The following is a 19,695-nucleotide window of genomic DNA, read 5'->3' as shown; positions in this document are numbered from 1 at the left end:
CGAGTGGTCATTCAGTAAAAAAGAAAGAAATACTTGAATACATGAACTATCATACCAATGTTCAGTTTTAATAAAAAAGAATCATAAGTTTAGAAATCTGTATTTCTTTTTTATAGTGGAACCCTAATTCGAAGTCGCCGCCATGTTTTTCTCTAGGATCTTACTGCTATGCTGTGCTCTCTGACACTGGTTTTTGTCTACATTAGACAACAACGCCATCCAGTGGTCAAATAGTACACACTGGCGCTTTAAGTATACATATATTTTTATTGTAGTCATATTTTACCCTTTTTCAGTAAAATGGAAAAATATTTATACTCAAATTATGCAATATTGTCCCATCTAGCTCATGGTGGATCGTTTTACTCATTTAAAGTATTATTACGAATTTGGGGAGAAGATAAATTAATCTCATCTCATCTCATTAGCTGCACCGCTTATCCTTAATAGGGTCGCGATGGGTGCTGGAGCCGATCCCAGCAATCATCGGGCAGTGGGCAGGGGACACCCTGAACTGGTTGCCAGCCAATCGCAGGGCACACAGGGACAGACAACTCGCTCGCTCATTCACACCTAGGGACAGTTAGGACCGGTCAATCCACCTGAAATGCATGTCTTTGGAATGTGGGAGGAAACCGGAGTGCCCGGAGGAAACCCACGCAAGCACGGGGAGAACATACAAACTCCGCACAGGAAGTCTGGTAGCTGGATTTGAACCCACACAGGAGGTTCCCAAGACCTTTTAAACTGTGCCACACACGCGCTAACCACTGCGCCGCCGTGCTGCCCTAAATAACTTAATTTTGCTCAATTAAACGGTCATTCGTTCCGTTAAATTAGAGAAAAACTACATAAATATGTTATATAAATGATGAACGTTTTCTGCTAATTGAGTAAATATGTAGTATTTTACTGTCATTGTACAATAAGATTATAAAGTACAATACTCTATATTGCTATTTCAAATATATTGAAAAAAAATTGTTTAGAAGCTGTTTGTTGGACTGAAAAACTGAAAATTATATTCCATTGATAGAATAGAAGAATAGAATATACCTTTATTGTCATTGTTACAAATGGGCTAACATATTGTGACAACGAAATTGGGCATGACACTCCAGTTTTACACATAGTGAGGGTATGAGCAAGAAGATAAAGGAACAGAGAAGATCAAAATTATGTGAGTTTTTGGACTTTTTCCCTCTGGTTGAGGTAAAAAAAAACTGCAGTTGTCATCGAAGTATGTTAGCCAAATTTGAAAAGTACCTATCGAGCTGTTTTGACGTCAAAACGAGCCCCCATTTTTAAAAGAGTAAATTAATATGCAGCAAAACTTTAAAACTGCCAAGGCCAGAATGGAGACAGGACCCACTTGCGTTACGTTTCTCTCAGTTTTATTAGAAGAAAGGAAAGGGTTGCACCCACGATCCAGTGATCGCTGGATGCGAGAAGCAGGTCGCTCTTAATGCGGAAGTGGGACTTCCATGGCGAGTGAAGGCGGTGTTGGGAACGGAAAAAATGGGTCAGTAGCCAGGACAGGAGAGCAAAAAACATGGTCATGATATTAAAACGGGTTTTTAAAAATGTATTATTATTCAGCCAGTATCAACCATCAACATGATATCTACCGGAAATCATTTTGTCACGCGAAGCTATCGACGTGACTCGTCGCCTTCGATCGGCGCCGGGTTTTTTAGACCCAACTGCTGTGTTGGGAGTCATTAGGTGACCAAACCCCCCAATTCCAACCCTTAATGCCGAGCGCCAAGCAGGGAGGCAATGAGTACCAATGTTGTAAGTCTTAGGTATGACTCTGCCGAGGCTTGAACCAGCGACCTCCCAGTCTCGGAGCGGGTGCCCTACCATCTAGGCTACCGAGCTGGTCTTTTTTTAAAAATTTTATTTTATTTTACCTTTATTTTACCGGGTCGAAGCCGGAGAACAGACGGGAGCAAAAACAGGTGGGAGTCAGGGTCGAAAAGAGCTTGCCTAGAGTAACCGAGGTTCGCAGACGGACTGACAACAGGTGACAGGCGTGGGTTTAAATAGTGACAGGGAGCCAATCGGAGTCCGAGGCAGTTGGCGCCAAAGGAGCGGGCACAGGTGCATCACATCGGTTATCATGACAAAAACAGACCATTCATAAAATCAAACACTGCAAAAAGTATTCTTTTATTTGGTTTGTGACGCAACTGACATACAATCATCATAATAAATTATAAACATCCTTTCTGACCTATTTTCGTGTCAGCAAATGCAGAAGGGTATAAATAAATACATGCTACACTACGGCAAGAGCCAAAGTGCAGAATTTAAATTAAAAAAACGTACACCATTTTAGAAAAAAATACAAAAGGTTTCCTGTCTTTACGCCGTCTGCACTCCTTTGTAGCCTTGTCGCTTGTGTTTGGGATTGCATTTATTCTTCTTATACCTGGAACACAAACACACGATTGTTACACAACCTAATGACAAATATATTTTAAAATTACTATGATTGGCTTAATCAAAATCACATTAATGATTTATGATGTAGTATGCGTGTACACTGTTTTTCACCATGATTTCTGAAATCGGGTTACAATGGTACAGGGATTAGAGTATTTTTAAATATGATATCACAATTTACAATGAAAAATGGGTTTAAAACCTTAAATTGATGACTTCTTTTAAACTCATTTACTGCATGCCTCGTAATAGATCTTGGAGATCTGTAACTCTCAATGGTAGTGAACGAGTTAACTCAGTGAATGCGTAAACTTCAATTGACAATTATTAACGTCAAAGATACCATAAGGGACTCATATGCTGCCAGCCAAAATGATAGATGCTTGAAATGAATAACTCTTAATGTTAGCGAATCCCTTAACTTTAACTCAGTGAATGAGTTAAGCCTATTTCTAATTCAGCGAATGAGTTAACTCTAACGCATTCCCTTCCATTGACATCTATAGACAACAAAGATCCATAACTGGCTTTATGGATTTTTGAAATGTATAACTATCAATGGTAGTGAATGAGTTAACTTTAACTCAGTAAATGAATTAACCCTAACTCTAACTCAGTGAGTAATTTAACTGTGACTCATTCCTTTTCTTTGACAGCTATAGACAACAAAGAATCGCTACTGGCCTTATTCGTTGCCAGGCCGGTGATGAATGTTATAAATTTATAACTATCAATGTCAGGGAATGAGTTATCTTTAACTCAGTAAATTAATTAAACTTAACTCTAACTCAGTGAGTGAATTAACTCTGACTCATTCCTTTTCTTTGACAGCTATAGACGACAAAGAATCGCTACTGGCCCTATTCGCTGCCAGGCCGGTGATGGATGTTAGAAATTTATAACTATCAATGTCAGGGAATGAGTTATCTTTAACTCAGTAAATTAATTGAACTTAACTCTAACTCAGTGAGTGAATTAACTCTGACTCATTCCTTTTCTTTGACAGCTATAGACAACAAAGAATCGTTACTGGCCTTATTCGCTGCCAGGCCGGTGATGGATGTTAGAAATGTATAACTATCAATGTCAGGGAATGAGTTATCTTTAACTCAGTAAATTAATTGAACTTAACTCTAACTCAGTGAGTGAATTAACTCTGACTCATTCCCTTCCATTGACAGCTATAGACATCAAAGATCTGTTACCTGCCTGATGCGCTGCCAGCCCGGTGATGGATGTTTGAGATTTATAACCAGGGTTGGGTAGGGTTACTTTAACTTGATTACTTTCAATTACTTTTGGATTACTCCAATACCAAATATGCTAATAAAAGACAAAAGAAACTAAATATGAAAGAAATTACTAAATTTTGTGCAGGCTTGGGGAGTAACGCAATACATGGAACGGCAAAAATGATGTTGGCAAACTGGATTTATTTTCATTTTGTTTCTGTCGCATTTTATGTTAGTTTTGCCGGAGATCAAAGAGATCAAAGCCAGGAGAGAAAGCTTACCATGTGTTGTGAGTCATAATTTTATTCATATTTAGTTTCTTTTGTCTTTTATTAGCATATTTGGTATTGGAGTAATCCAAAAGTAATTGAAAGTAATCCAGTTCAAGTAACCCTACCCAACCCTGTTTATAACTATCAATGGCAGTGAATGAGTTAACTCCAACTCACTGAATGATATAACCCTAACTCTCACTGTGAGTGAATTAAGGTCGGGTACACAGCATGTACTTTACTTTTACTCAAGTAATTGTTAAGATAAAGAAAATAGTTATCAAACTATCAGTTTAATTCCAAATCACTAAATCCAAAGAAATCTTTCGATCTTACATCCAAGCCGAAGTAACACACTGCTTTTGACAGTCAGTAACAGTATTGGCGGAAAAATACTGAATTTGTGACTGAAAAAATAGCGCCCTCTATGTAATATCATTCCCAACAAAGCACACTCACCATTTGCAGAAGCAGTAAAGCACCCCCGCCAGGCCCACGGTGAGCAGAGTCACGCAGAAAATGATGAAAATGATCTGCTCTTCCCCTATTGGCTTGAACACCAGTTCCAGGTTGCTACAGCGGGGGCCGTAGAAACCACTGTGACACCTGAAAATTGCACAAATGTATCCGTTATCACTTTAGAACGAATGAAATAACAGTGACTGTATACCGTGTCTAACTCGAGGACCGGATCTAGAATTTTAGGTTCTCGGCGGGATGGGAACAATGGAAGAAATTTTGACGCAAAATATTTAGCTTTTGTTTTTTCAGGACGTTCTCTATTCGATCCCTGGTGCTGTGGAATGCTCTTCCCACAAGATTCGATCTGTGGAACTGTTTAAACCTAGGTTTGAAACACACTTCTATTCCATAGCTTATGAATGACCTATAGTTCATGTTGACAATATCTGTGTATTATTTGTTATCCCAACATCCATTGCAGCCTTGCATCCTCATGTGCGGACTCTTCTTAAGGTTTCTTCATTTTCCTCATGTTGAGGTTTTTGAGCTTTTCCTTGCCCTAATGTAGGTTTTAGATCAGGGGATGGTGTAATAGTCGTCTGTAGTCTGTGCAACCCTTTGAGACTCCTTGTGATTAAGGGCATCACAAATGAACATGACCTTACTACTAGACAGATAGATGGATAGATAGATAATTTATTCATCCCCGTAGGGAAATTCACACTTCCAGGAGTAAGTATCCTTGTGTTGAAAAATAAAATAATAAGATAAAGATATAGAATACAAAAATACCCAATATATCGTTTTGCTAGAGTATTTAAATAGTGCTACGGATAACATACTGTAATACAAATAGGATATAATGCAAAAGTGGGGGTGGGGTTTAATGTTTACTCCCCCGGGTAGAGTCAAAGAGCCTCATGGCATGAGGAAGAATTTACTATGCTTTATCATTCAGCCTACTTTGCCTACCTTACAAATTATAATCACAGATTAAAGGGATCTTTTCTAAGCACAACTCATTTATTCACAAACCATGGAAAACATGATTTTTCTGATTGGCATTGAATGCATCAACACTGTGTTTTTTTTTTTTAACAGTTGAATAAATGCAGCTTTGACCCAACTCGCCAAACTAAATAAACTCAAGCGGGAGCTAGCGGTGAATAGACGATAGCAGGCGGAACGGCGGCTAGGTGGGTAGCACGCAGCCCCACGGTGCGGAGGTTCAAAGTCAGAGTCCAGCTACCGCAGCCTCCCCTTGTGGAGTTTGCATGTTCTCCCCGTACCTCCGTTTTTCCCCCACATTCCCCAAAACATGCCTTTCAGGTTAATTGGCTGGTCCAAATTGTCTTTAGGTGTCTCTCCCTGTGTGCCCTGCGACTGGCAACCAGTTCAGGGTGTCCCCTGCCCACTGTCCAAAGATGGCTGGGATGGGCTCCAGCACCCCCGCGACCCTACTGAGGATAAGCGGTGCAGAGAATGGATGAATGGATAGACGGTAACATCAACAGGGCCTATTTAAGCTAAAAATATCTGTGTTTATTTTTAATGAACAGTGCAAACTCCTGCAGTCTAGTCCTGAAACCGGGTGTCAAACCCTGAGTAGCAGCACCTTTATCAATGTCATTCAAGTGTTTGTTGTTAACCTTGAGCGCTGCTTTGTTTTATTCTTGTTTATCACAGAGAACACGTGTTCAAATCAAATCAAAATGTATTTGTTTAGCATTTTCCTTGCCCTCATGTAGGTTTTAGATCAGGGTATGATGTCATAATAGTCTGTAGTTTGCAATAATCTGTGGTCTGTGCAGACCTTTGAGACTCCTTGGGATAAAGGGCCTCACAAATAAACATGACTTGACTTGACTTGAGGTTCTTGAGTTTTTCTGTGCCCTCATGTAGGTTTTAGATCAGGGGATGGTGCCATAATAGTCTGTGGGTTGCAATAATCTGTTGTCTGTGCAGCCCTTTGAGACTCCTTGTGATTAAGGGGTATACAAATAAACTTGACTTTACAGGCAACAAATTTAAATTAAAAACATTCTCTCTTAGGAAAACACGGAGGCTCTAATGCATGCTTTTATAGCTTCTCGTTTGGATGATTGTAATGCCCTGCTCTCTGGTCTTCCCAAAAAGAACATTGCCAGGTTGCAGCTATTAGGAAATTCAGCAGCTCGAGTGCTTATCAGGGCTAGGGAGAAGGATCCAATGACACTTATTTTAAACTGCTGTATTGGATCCCTGTGAATTTTAGAGTTGATTTTAAGGTTTTCCCAGTTTTTAAAGGTCTAAGAGTCTTGGGCCATTCTATCTGTCTAAGTCGATTTTATTATATCAGGCCTTCTGGTCTCTGAGGTCCTCTAGCAGTGGTTTGTTGACTGTTCCCAGAGTGAGGACCAAAACCTATGGTGAAGCAGCATTCAGCCATTTTGGTCCTCACCTATGGAACAGTCTGCCGGAGGACATCAGGTCTGCAGGGATTTTTAAGAGGGGGCTTAAGACCCACTTTTTAAATATGGTTTTTAACTGACTTTAGTTATGATTTGTTTAACTTCTATTATTTTACTGTCTCGTACTTTACTTCTACTTGACACTTTTACGTTTTATTATGTAGTCGTTTGTAGTTGGATTTTTATATTTGAGTGTCATTTTGGAGGCCCACACTGTTCAATGGCTGAAACCCAGAGGTCATCATGTGTGGATTACCCTGCCTCAGGTCCCTTTCCTCACATGGTTAATCTGTGCCTTGTCATCATCACATTTTATATCTATTACTATTTATTTTGCTTTTACAGTACTTTAACCATTGTGTTTCTCTGCATTACGTGTTTTGGGTTGTTGGCGGGGATAAAGGAAGGGATTTTATTGTCTCATTGTTCATTGCATGGTCTAATTGGGCAGTTTGAATGGCAATTTATCGCCTGCTTTAGAGATGAATTGGATTTACATATATGATTGAATTCGGGGATGGGCGCCACCAGGCTGTACTTGCCCAAGATACACCACAGGAAATCGTGCTCCTACACCCCTAGTGGTTAAAGGATCCGCCCACCCAGCCACTAAAATAAGAAAACAAATGGCGGCATTTTGCCCCACCCAACTATCCGGATACAGAGGTCTTAAACATCTGTCCTGAGAGTCAAAGTTTAGAATTTCACAATGTGTTAAAAACGTGGGAGTTATTTTAAACTCGGACCTTCATTTTATTCAACATATCTATATAAGTAAGATTGTTTTTATCAAAAAAAAATACAGCCAGAGTACGCCCATTTCTCTCTCAGGCCAACACAAAAGTGCTGATGCATGCTTTCATATCCTTCCGTTTCAATTATTGTAATTCCTTACTCTCCGGTCTCCCCAAAAGCAATATTGCAAATTTCATCAGCAAATAGTCCCAAGGATGGATAGAACCTTATGCTGGAATTCAGCGCTTTTACATCTTGACTGCGCTCTAGCAGCGAGAAGGAACATTTGGTTTCTATTTATTTAATACAAATCATAACTTTTGATAGAAATGAGCTAGGGACTTGCTTCTTTTTTGACACACTCGTCAGATTATATCACGTTTTGTGTAAAGACACACGCACTTACTTGCAATGGTGCTCATTGACGTCCACCAACAACATGCATTGGCCTCCGTTCATGCAGTAGTTGTCAAAAGTGGAGTCACAATTCTGTGTGGAGCGTTTGACCACAGGGGGGCGCACTTCGCCATGGCCTGAAAGGGAACACACTTTAATATCTATGCTGGAAAAGCCTAATAATACGTCACAACTTCATTTGTAATCAATTAAAGGCATTTGTCTTCTTTTTGTTACTATTGAGTTATGTCAGTGGTGGTCAACTATCAGGTCGCGGGCTGCATTGAGTTAAAAAGGGGCTAATCCAGGAGACATATCTAATTTTTCATTTATAAACGAATAACACATGTTATAGTTCTTTGTATGTCTATTTGAATAGATTTGTTTCAACAAATTGGTTTTGAAACTCTCCCAATTAAAGCGAAATCATTTATAAGGTCCCTGTTTTAAGCACACAATTTTAAATTTGGTTTTGTAGTATTATCGTAGTTGGCCTTTTTATTATTTTTGTAGTGCTTTTGCAGTAAGATTTTTGTCGTATTTCTGTAGCAGTATTTTGGAGTTTTCCATAGCAGTATTATTGTAGTATTGTAGGAGTATTTTTGTTGTATTGCTCTAGTTGTATTTTTTATTATTTTTGTAGTATATTTGCAGTAAGATTTTTTTTTCATATTTCTCTGGTAGTATCTTGGAGTATTTCCACAGCAGTATTCTTGTAGAATTTTTGTAGTATATCGATAGTATTTTTGTAGTATTACTGTAGTTGTATTTTTAAATATTTTTGCAGTAGGTTTTTTGCCGTATTTCTGTAGCAGTATTTCCACAGCAGTACTGTTGTAGTATTATTGTAATATCTCTAGAATTTCTGTAATACTGTACTGTAGTGGCATTTTTGTTGTATTTCTGTCGTAATATGTCTGTAACAGTATTTTTGTAGTATTTCTGTAGTAATATATAGTACCACTGTATTGGTATTTTTGTAGTATTTCTGTAGAAAAAAAAAGTATTTTTATAGTAGTATTTTTTAGTATTTCTGTAGTATTTTTGTGATATTACTGTTGTTGTATTTTTGCAGTGTATCTGTTGTAATATTTCTGTAGTAGTATTTTTGTATTTTACTGTTGTAGTAGTATTTTTGTATCATTTCCATGCATTTTTTCTTTTCAGAATGAAAGCCAAATAATATATTTAGTTCCTGTTTGTAAGCATAACATTTGATATTTTGTTTTTTTTAGTAATTTTGGAGTAGAAATTTGTCGTATTTATATCGTAGTATTTGGGAGTATTTCCATAGCAGTATTGTTGTAGTATATCTCTCGTATTTTTGTATTTTATTGTAGTTGTATTTTTGTATTATTTCTGCCGTAATATGTCTTTTGTAGTATTTCTGTGATAATATTTCTGTCGTAGAATTTTTGTTCTTTAGTACTACTGTACTAGTATTTTTGTAGTATTTCTGTAGAAGTATTTGTGTTGTATTTCCAAAGTAGTATTTTTGATGTCTTTATTTAGCATTTTTTGTAATATTACTGTAGTCTGTATTTCTATCGTAGTACTTTTGTATAATAGTATTACTGTTGTAGTATTTTTGTATCATTTCTATCGATGTTTTATTTTTCAGAATGGTATATAACATATCATTATAATATATTAGGTCCCTGTTTTTAAGCACTATATTTGATATTGAGTTTTTTTTTTAGTAATTTTGTAGTATTTTTGTTGTAGACATACAAAGGACAATTGGGACAAAGTTGGCACCAAAAAAAAAAATAAAGATTTCTATTCGTCGTACTTTATTTACTGTTATATATTTTGCCAGGAAATATTGACCATTTTGTTTGACGGGCCGTATGAAAAAGCCTTATGGACCTCACGTAGCCCGCGGGCCATATTTTTTCCCCTGTTTTTTTTTCCTAAGATTCTACCCATCAAGGCAGTGTACCTGCAGTTACGGAGGAGTCCGCATGTGTCGTGTGAAGTATGGATGAGATGCTCTTTGTCAGGATAAAAGGCCACAACAGCATGACACCTAGTAAAAATATACACAATACACAAAATATACACAATAAATGAGTATTTTACGTGGTTGAAGCAATATAACGTTGTGAAAACGTGTAAAAGTATAGCAGAACCCTTGCTGATCACGGGGGTTAGGTTCCATATAGAAGGCGAAATCCATGAAATAGAAATCTTTATTTATTTTTTTGCAATTACGATACAATTAAAGAGACACTGTGTAATATTTGACCACTAGATGTTGTTGTATTGTGTATTACAATTGAAAGCGCACAAGGACGAATACAAACTATGGAGTCTAAAAGTAACCTGTATCCTTTTTCTTCAATTTTCTATGTAAAAATAAATAAAATGAATGTAGTATTTAAAAGAATGAACGTTAATATAATAATTTATGTCTTTTTTTTGTGCTTATTATTGTCATGATTACCGATGTGATACACCTGTGCCAGCTCCTTCGGACTTTGATTGGCTCCCTGCCACTATTTGAACCCATGTCTATCTGTCACCTGTTGTCAGTCCGTCGGCGAACCTCCGTTATTCTAAGCAAGCTCTTTTCGACCCTGACTCCCACCTGTTTTTGCTCCCGTCTGTTCCCCGGCTTCGACCCATTTTTTGATCCTGACCACGTTTTTTGCTCTCCTGTGCCGGCTACTGACCCGCTTCTTCCGTTCCCGACACCGCCATTGCTCGCCACGGAAGGCCCTCTTCCGCGTTCAGAGCGACCTGCTTCTCACGTCCAGCAAACACCGGATCGTGGGTACAAACCTTTCCTTTCTTCTAATAAAACTGAGAGGAACGTAACGCAAGTGGGTCCTGTCTCCGTTCTGGTCTTGACAATTATTCAAATCAATATTGTTTTTATTTAAGAATTACATTTTTTTAACCACAATAACACGCACTTTAAAGGGACACTGTGTAGAATGGACCACTAGATGCCGCTGTATTGTGTTTTGCAACAGGAAAAGAGTGCTAAAAAGCACAGGAAGAAATACTACATTTGTCAGGACCAGAATGGAAACAGGACCCAATTGCATAACGTTTACCACAAGTTTTACTGAAAGAAAGAGAAAGGACTGCGCCCACGATCAGGTGTTTGCTGGACGCGGGAAGCAAGTCTCTCTCGCACTAGGATTGTGATCCGAATATGGAAGTGGATCTTCCGTAGCGGGCGATGGCGGTGTCAGGGACGGAAAAACTGGTCGGTAGCCGGGACAGGGAGAGCAAAGCGTGGTTGGGGTTGGAAACGAGGTGTAAGCCAGGACGGGAGAGTAGAGGTAGTCGGGATCAAAAATAGGTCGTAAGCCGGGACGGGAGAGCAGACGTGGTCGGGATCAAAACAGGTCGTAGTCGGAGACAAACGGGAGCAAAAACGGGACAGGCGGGAGTCAGGGTTGAAAAAGGCTTGCCTTGAATAAACAGAGGTTCGCAGACGGACTGACAACGGGATATTGACAGGACTGGGTTAAAATAGGGACAGGGAGCCAATCAGAGCCCTCAGTGGTTGGCGCCAAATGAGCGGGCACAGCGGTAATCATGACAACATTTAAAGCGACCAAGCTGCAAAGTTTTCTTCTCATATTTTTTGCCAAGCCTCTCACAAAATTTGGGGGTTTTGGGGATACCCATAGCAGCAAGATGGCGGACAGTCACGTCAGCCTCATGTCATGTAAAATAAATATAAAATTCCCGACCTGTGAGTATTTCGAAAATGCACGTTTATGTAATAGTTTATGTAATTTTGCTTATTATTTAAATCTATTTTTTACCGCTAGTAGGCGAAAAATAACACACATCTTTAAATACTCTATTAGTACATCAAAACCAAAGAACAAACACTTTTTAAAAGCATTTGTTTAACAAATACAAGTAACTATTAAACCTTTTTTACCTTTAGGAAATACTTAAAATAATCATTGTGACCTAAAGCTGAGATCCCATTAGCCAATCAGAATGCAGAATGCAGTACACGATGCAAACGAGTGAAATAGCAAGACAGTGGAAGGTGAAGCACGCTATAGCGAGGGTTTACTGTATTTCAACAATTTAAAACTCTATATACCCAGATTCCTAAAACTCAATTTCATGCCACGTTCAGTGTTTTTCTGTCTTTAATTGATGGATTAGTTGGAAGCGGACCAAGTATAGGATCATTTGTTAATTACTACCGGTAAAATTGTTCTGACGTCATTATCAAATGAGTCACGTTTTTCAAGGCACAAAACAAAAAAACTGACAGGAAATGACACAGATAAGAAACAGTCAACTAGTTTGGACAATGCATCACTTACAGTATTGTGCAAATTTCTACTACTACTGGTAGTTAAACAGGAACTCCTATTATATATTTTGTTAATCCACTTGCCACCCGAAATTCTGCCATTGTATTTCTGTGCTTTAAGGAGTTTTGGCTTTCTATTGGTTGCTAGCACCCCTTAGTGATCAAATGAGTAAATCATAAACTGCTTTTCAGGTTAAACAGTCTGTCAAAATGGCCTAAGGCATAAACCAGGGGTGTCAAACAGGTGGTCAGGCATGCTAAGGGATTGAATCCGGCCCACGAGACAACGCTGAGAGAAGCGCAAGAGAAAAACGAGCTGCAGGTTGAAATATGTTCACTTGATGTTGCCAAAGCCAGGTGCCTCTCACAAACGCTGTACTTGTCTCTCTCTCTTCCTCCCTTTTTTCTCGCTCTCTATCTCTCCATATCTTTATTTCACTCTCCCTCTTTTTCCTCTTTCTTTGTTCCTTTTTTCTTTTTCTCTCTCTGTGTCTTTTTATCTTATTTTGCTCTCTTCCTTTTTTCTTTTTCTCTTATCTCTCCCTCTTTTATATATATATATATATATATATATATATATATCTTTTGCTTTCCCTTCTCACTTTCTCTCCTTCACTTTTCTCTCCTCTCTTTCTCTCTTTCCATTTCTGTTTGGATTTCTTTCTCTCTTTCGTTCCCCCTCTCTCACTATTTCTCTTTTTATCTCTTTTATTTCACACGTTTTTTTCTCTCTCTCCCTCTCTCTCTCTTTTCTCTCTTGTTCTCTCTCTCACTCTTTTCTCTCTTGTTCTCTCTCCCTTTCTTTCTTTCTCTCTTTCTCTCTCTCTTCTCTATTGTTCTCTCTCCCTTTCTTTCTTTCTTTCTCTCTATTTCTCTCTCTCTCTCTTTTGTTTTCCCCTTCTCTATTTCTTCCCTTCTCTATTTTTCTCATGATCTTTTCTCTCCTTCTCTCTTTCTATTTCTCTCTGGATTTCTTTATTTCTCTCTCTTTTCCCCTCTCTCACTATTTCTCTTTTTATCTCTTTTGTTTCTCATGTTCTCACTCAGTCTCTCTCTCTCTCTCTCTCTCTCTCTCATGCTTCCCTTCTCTATATTTCTCCTTCTCTCTTTCTATTTATCTTTGGATTTCCTTTCTTTCTCTCTCCTTTTCCCCTCTCTCACTATTTTTATCTCTTTTATTTCTCATGTTCTCACTCAATCTCTCTCTTTTTTTGCTATCCCTTCTCTCTTTCTCCCCTTCTCACTCTCTCTCCTTCTCTTTTCTCTCATTATCTCTTTCTATTTCTTTTGGATTTCTTTCTCTCTCTTTTGTTCCCCCTCTCTCACTATTCCCCTTTTTATCTCTTTTGTTTCTCTCTCTCTCTCTCTCTCTCCTCCCTTTTCTTGTTTTGTACATTTGTTGTTGCCGTTCATTTAAAACAAAACTAATTTCTGTTTAACTGTGAATTTATATACTGATTTATGTATTTTTTTGCCTTTAGATTCAGTACATTTGTACATCTGATGTTGCAGTTAATTTAAAAATTATACAGCAGGTTGTGTTTGCAGTAGATGATTGGTTTATTTTATTACTTTTAGATGGCTTAGATGACCCTCGGTGTCTTTATAGTATAATTGAATATTTAGTGTAAATCAACCCCTAGCTGCTCTTGTAGTTAGATTTTTACCCTTTCGGATTATAAACCAGATAAAAAAACAAGCCTGGCGGCCATTTTAGGTATAGATTCCTGTGTGGCCAGGGTTTGATACCCGGTTTCAGGAAATATTCAAGTAATAGGAGGCCACTATATCCAATTTCGCTTAGGGCCCCATGAAAACTTGGCCCTGGTCAATCGTGTCTCAGTCTGTTTGTTATCCTTCAATTGCTAAAACCTCGCCCTTTTTTTTGCTGTTATCCTGTTACATCATTTTCATGTTTTTACTTGTTGGACAACAACGATGGAGACTGATTTATGCAGGCGGACGATGTTAGCCAATGCCTAAAAAAACAGTACGTTCTGGTTTTCACGGTCTGTCGTCATGACGAAGGTGTTTACACCTAAGAGTCACACTGGTAGTCCGGAACTAAGATCTTCTACACCGAGTGAGAGTCAGATGAACCCTTTATTGACTAAGTATTGGAATTTTGCGATACTGAGTTTTCTATAACATTGGGTAAAAAGCATTTTATAGAGCTACATATCTCATTTCTTATGAGTTACGGTAACTTCATTACATTTTTGTATCCGTGATTATTTATGACTAATTACCAGAAAATATGTTTAATCTAGTCAAGTTTATTTGGGGCGCCCTTAATCACAAGGAGTCTCAAAGGGCTGCACAGACCACAGACTATTGCAAACTACAGACTATTATCACACCAACCCCTGATCTAAAACCGACATGAGGACAAGGGACAACTAAAAAAACCTCAAGTCAAATCAAGTCATGTTTATTTGTGAGGCCTTTTATCACAAGGATTCTCAAAGGGCTGCACAGACCACAGATTACTGGAAACCACAGACTATTATGACACCATCCCCTGATCTAAAACCTACATGAGGGCAAGGAAACACTCAAAAACCTCAAGTCAAGTCATGTTTATTTGTGTGGCCCTTTATTACAAGGAGTCACAAAGGGCTACACATACCATAAACTATAACAAACTACAGATTATTATGACACCATCCCCTGATCTAAAACCGACATGAGGGCAAGGGAAAACTCAAAAACCTCAAGTCATGTTTATTTGTGCGGCCCCTTATTACAAGGAGTTTTGAAGGGCTGCACAGACCATAAACTACAACAAACTACAGATTATTATGACACCATCCCCTGATCTAAAACCTACATGAGGGCAAAGGAAAATCTCAAAAACCTCAAGTCAAGTCATGTTTATTTGTGTGGCCCTTTATCACAAGGAGTTTTGAAGGGCTGCACAGACTATAACAAACTACATAATACTATTACACCATCTCCTGATCTATAACATACATGAGGGCAAGGAAAAACTCAGTTTTAATTCCTTCATAACATTCATAGTTTCATGTGCTAGATACAAAATGTGAAAAAACTTTTAAAATGTATTTCCTTTAAAAAATATATATATTTGTGGTTCACGACTCACGGTAGTTAACTCATCAATTCTTGAAATAATAAACAAAGTATACAAATAAAGAAATAATTGAATGGAAAAATATATAAATTAATATGTTTTTGAAAGGCTTTTGTATGCAATGTGACAATGTGACACATATATTTATTTTTATGTCTAATTATTTTCATTTTATTGTTTCTTAATGCAACATCCATTGTAGCCTGGTCATCCTGGAAGGGGGATGAGCTCAAGGTCTCTTCAATTTCCTCATGTTGATTTTTTTGAGTTTTTCCTTGCCCTCATGTCGGTTTTAGATCAGGGGATTGTGTTATAATTGTCTGTAGTTTGCAATAGTCCGTGCATCTCTTTGAGACTCCTTGTGATTAAGGGCTATACACATAAACATGACTTGACTTGACTAAGGTTTTGAGTTTTTCCTTGCCCTCATGTCGGTTTTAGATCATGATTTGACTTGACTTTTGTTATTTTGGCCATGAAAGAGTCAGAAATCATGTTATGAGTGATTACCTTTGGCCCATTTTTTCCAGACACACCCCGAGCTTTCAATATCTGGCAATATCTACCCTAAATCCGTGTTAAGACAATGTAATAACGGTTTAAAATGAAAAACAGACTGGGATTTTTCAGGATTATAACGAAGTAGGGACTGGAAATGCATATGAAGGGACTGAAACTGCCAATATAAACTGTTTTTAATATCCTGAAAGGTTTTTGAGTCTTGTTCTCACAGTTGTCTGTATACTGTCAAATATTTTTCACCAATGACCAGCCGTTTTATGGGACTGTGTGGTAAATGGTGAAGCAATTCCTAGAGACCCACATCATACATGACCCATAAGTACCCCAATTCATTTCCCCATTGACAATCAAAACTATTAAATTAATGTTTAAATCATTTGCATGGTTTTTTTTAAATAGATACAGAAAACTTAAAATGCATTCTGTGTCATTTCATGCCTGTGATTGGTCTGTTGTCACACGTGGATGCCTGTGAGACACGATTTTGGGAAATTGCTGCCACCTTGTGGGTGTTTTGGAGAACTACTTTGATTCTATTTGATTTTTTATAATATATAAAGCCCATCTTTTTTTCTCCCATGAAGAACAAAAGCTTGCGATCTTCAAGAAATAAGAAAAAAGCACATGAATCGCTACCCGTGCTAAAGGCATGGCAATCCTTGCAAATGGAAGGTTCAAAATATGTTTTAATTCTAATCCGTCTTCACTGTCTCCTCCCCCTCTGCATCCACCTGGTGCTCCACTCCGCCAGCTCATGTTACATCACACAAAAGATGACTCGAATGATTTTTCCTCTTACATGCGCGATAATTTATAGTGTTATGTAATCATGTGCATTTAAATTAGACATAAGCAGTACTTACTATATACTATTTTGTTGTTTCAATATTTTTATCGGGGTACGAGGTTTGGGTCTCCTTACCATATGTTTCTTTCCCGTTATATGGCAATTTTATGTTAACAGGTTAATATCATATATTGGGGGCCTACTATTTAGTATATGTGCATTCAGGTTATCTTTATTCTATTACTAATGAAATCTCACAATGTAAATGAACTAAATAACACAGAATTAAGGCTCAGAATTGCAAAATAAATCTACTTCCTCAAGCACACTGTCAAGAACCGGAACAGGAGGAGAACCCAAATGTGTGACGTTTCTCACACAAGCTTTTATTTTACGGGTAATGGGGCAGTCATACATGTTAACCCAAACGCCAGTGATTCGGCGATCGTTGGGCGTAATACGTAAGGCAGCAGTCTGGCGTACAATGACAGGAAGCCAGAGGCAGACGAGATCGATACCAGATATCGGATGGATGGGGTCGATACTGGACAGGACGGGACAGACAGGATTGATATAAAAACTGGATATCGAAATTAAAAAGGACAAACTAGACGGGAGCGAAACTGTAGATAGATATTAAACAGGACAAAATAGACGGGAACAATACCAGCCGGACAGGAAACACATGCAAGAAACCGGACAGAGTCTAAAGCCATGTCTTGCGGTTGCAGAGGTTCGTTGATGGACTGACAAAGGTTGACTGAGAGCACTGAGCTTAAATAAAACTGAAGCCAATCTGTTAACGAGCCGCACCTGGCGCCACACGGGCGGGCCCAATTGGGCGCCACGGCAACTGTGACACACATACTGTGTTACAAGATATTTGATAGATCTCATACATCATTTTTTATTTTTCATTAAACTATTAAATCAAATTGGTTTAGAAATGCTCACATTTAAAAAATGCCCTTTTAAAAATGTAAATTGATAATATACTCAAAAACTCAAAATGCAATACAACAGCTAGTGACTAGCTCAGGGGTCAGCAGCCTGCGGCTCTGGAGCTTCATTCGGTTCTTAAGCGCCATCCTAGTAGCTCCCTGGACCTTTTAGAAAAATGCTTGAAAACAGAAAAAAACATTTTGAAATCTGGTTTACTGTAGGACAAACACAAAACAAACTTAACATTTTTTAAAGTCCTAAAAACGTTGAAAACAGATACTCGTTTTATTATTGTTTAAAAAGGCTTATTAAACAAGGATTTTATTTATTTGTTATTTTATTTAGCAGCTCCTGACATATTTTGTTAGTCTATTATGGCTCTTTCAACATTTTTGGTTTCTGACCCTAGCTTTTAAATCTTCACAATGTTGATAGACACAAGCTAGCTCAAACTCACAAGCTAAAGTCTTTGGCATGGTAATAATATGAAATGAAATTAAATGAAATGATCTGCATTTATATAGCGCTTTTCAAGTCAAGACTTCCCAAAGCGCTTTACAGTGTCCTTCACATTTCCCAATAGCGGCCGTGCAGCCATGTAAGGTGCTAACCTGCTTATTGGTGGTATTAGGGGTTCAGTGTCTTACCCAAGGACACTTCGACATGTAACAAGGAGTAGCCAGGATTCGAACTGCGATCTCTTGATCCCAAGACGAGCGCTCTACCTCCTGAGCCACTAACATAGCTTTGACAATCAACGTATAGAGTATTGCCAAATATTACCAGGTTTTGTCGATTCAATGCTTCTTAGTTTACAAATGCATGGGCTTTTTGTTGTTGCTGGCCGCCACCAGGCTGTACTCTCAAAACACACCACAGGATTAAAGCCCCAACGACCCAAGATGTTAAGGGGTCCAACCAGCCAACCAACATCGTTTTTAATGAAAATAAACGGCTTTTGATTTTGATTCATCTCCTGCTAGTAAAATGGATATTATTGATGATTTAGTTTAGGAAAACAAACAACGTAAGCATTCAGGTACGTTGCATTTCCATATCTTTTAAATAGTTTTTAATTATTAGTATTATCATTATCAGTTTATAATTATTATAGTTTTAATATTTAATATATTAATACCCCGTTGTAGTAATCATGCCCGGCGTCACTTTCGTATTTCAATTATTTATATCTCTTCTTAAAACTATTTAGTCATTTTTAATTCCAATATTTAAATTAAAAAGGAATTTCCCCGTTTTAATCAAACGAGGAACTAATCAGATTGATAAACTAAGATGTTAAATAGCGTTTGAGAAAATATATATTTTTTCCTAATTGAGATACCAAAACTACGTGAAATATCTACAATAATTCAGGAACTCGCTATATTTAATAAGAAAACAAAAATAATCAATGTTAATTGATTCATTAATTCACACACACTGTACACGTTATACAGTATGAAGTCACCTAAAAACCACATTCAAGAAAATCAGACTTACCAACAATTGAGAGGAGAGCTGAGACTTTTGCCATCAGGAATAACGAGGGAAGCAAACAAATAAATAAAATAAAATTAAGTACGACTCGTTGAGTGTTGTGCAGTGTTGTGGTGTCGCTAACCAACTAAAACAAAAACCAACTAACGGTGAGAAGAGGCGAGGCTCACGTAGCCAAGTGGGTGCGGTCCAAAAGACAGCCAGTAATTCGCTCCGAGCGAGAAATTCATCAAAAGTCCCACAGATACCGACAGCCCCTGAAGGCATCACGACTCACTCGTCAAGACCATTCATTCATTCTTTTTTCATTTTTTTCACTTTAAAACAAGTCCAGTGAGTTCACCCATCAACCACACAACATTTAATATTTATGTTATAAAGATAAACATGTTTAATTTCAATCCATTATCAGTGAGCTCTGAATAACTATTTTAGTATTGCGGTTCATTTAAATGGCGTGCGGTGAGGTTCGTGTCAGGCAGAGATGAGTAAAGTAGCCAAAATTGTTAATCCAATTAAATAATTGTCATTTCAGAATAATATGACTCAAATAGAGGTGAA

At 37.9% G+C, this 19,695-nt stretch overlaps 1 protein-coding gene across 1 annotated transcript; it reads right to left on the bottom strand.

Annotated features, from left to right (window-relative positions):
• Positions 1-2,139: 2,139 nt before the first annotated feature.
• LOC148366374 (proepiregulin-like) lies at positions 2,140-19,302 on the bottom strand. The gene is made up of 5 exons (XM_088335209.1): positions 19,138-19,302; positions 9,938-10,024; positions 8,006-8,132; positions 4,412-4,558; positions 2,140-2,434 (listed from the first exon to the last, which is right to left on the bottom strand). Exons 1-5 carry the CDS (start codon positions 19,169-19,171, stop codon positions 2,368-2,370), a joined length of 462 nt encoding a protein of 153 aa, XP_088191335.1. The 5' UTR covers positions 19,172-19,302; the 3' UTR covers positions 2,140-2,367.
• Between the last annotated feature and the right edge of the window lie 393 nt (positions 19,303-19,695).

Source organism: Urocampus carinirostris, chromosome 5, assembly GCF_059441175.1.
Source record: "Urocampus carinirostris isolate Australia breed hairy pipefish chromosome 5, RoL_Ucar_1.0, whole genome shotgun sequence".
NCBI lineage: Eukaryota > Metazoa > Chordata > Actinopteri > Syngnathiformes > Syngnathidae > Urocampus > Urocampus carinirostris.
The sequence above is the reverse complement of the archived record's forward strand: the minus strand, read 5'-3'. Positions and strand labels throughout refer to the sequence as shown.

What these genes read in the sequence shown, in the direction of transcription:
- LOC148366374 (XM_088335209.1), bottom strand. Translation starts at nt 19,171, where the DNA reads ATGGCAAAAGTCTCAGCTCTCCTCTCAATTGTTG. An exon ending in AGCTCTCCTCTCAATTGTTG is followed by an intron (nt 10,025 to 19,137) that starts GTAAGTCTGATT and finishes TATTTTTACTAG; the next exon opens with GTGTCATGCTGTTGTGGCCT. An exon ending in GTCAATGAGCACCATTGCAA is followed by an intron (nt 4,559 to 8,005) that starts GTAAGTGCGTGT and finishes TGCAATTTTCAG; the next exon opens with GTGTCACAGTGGTTTCTACG.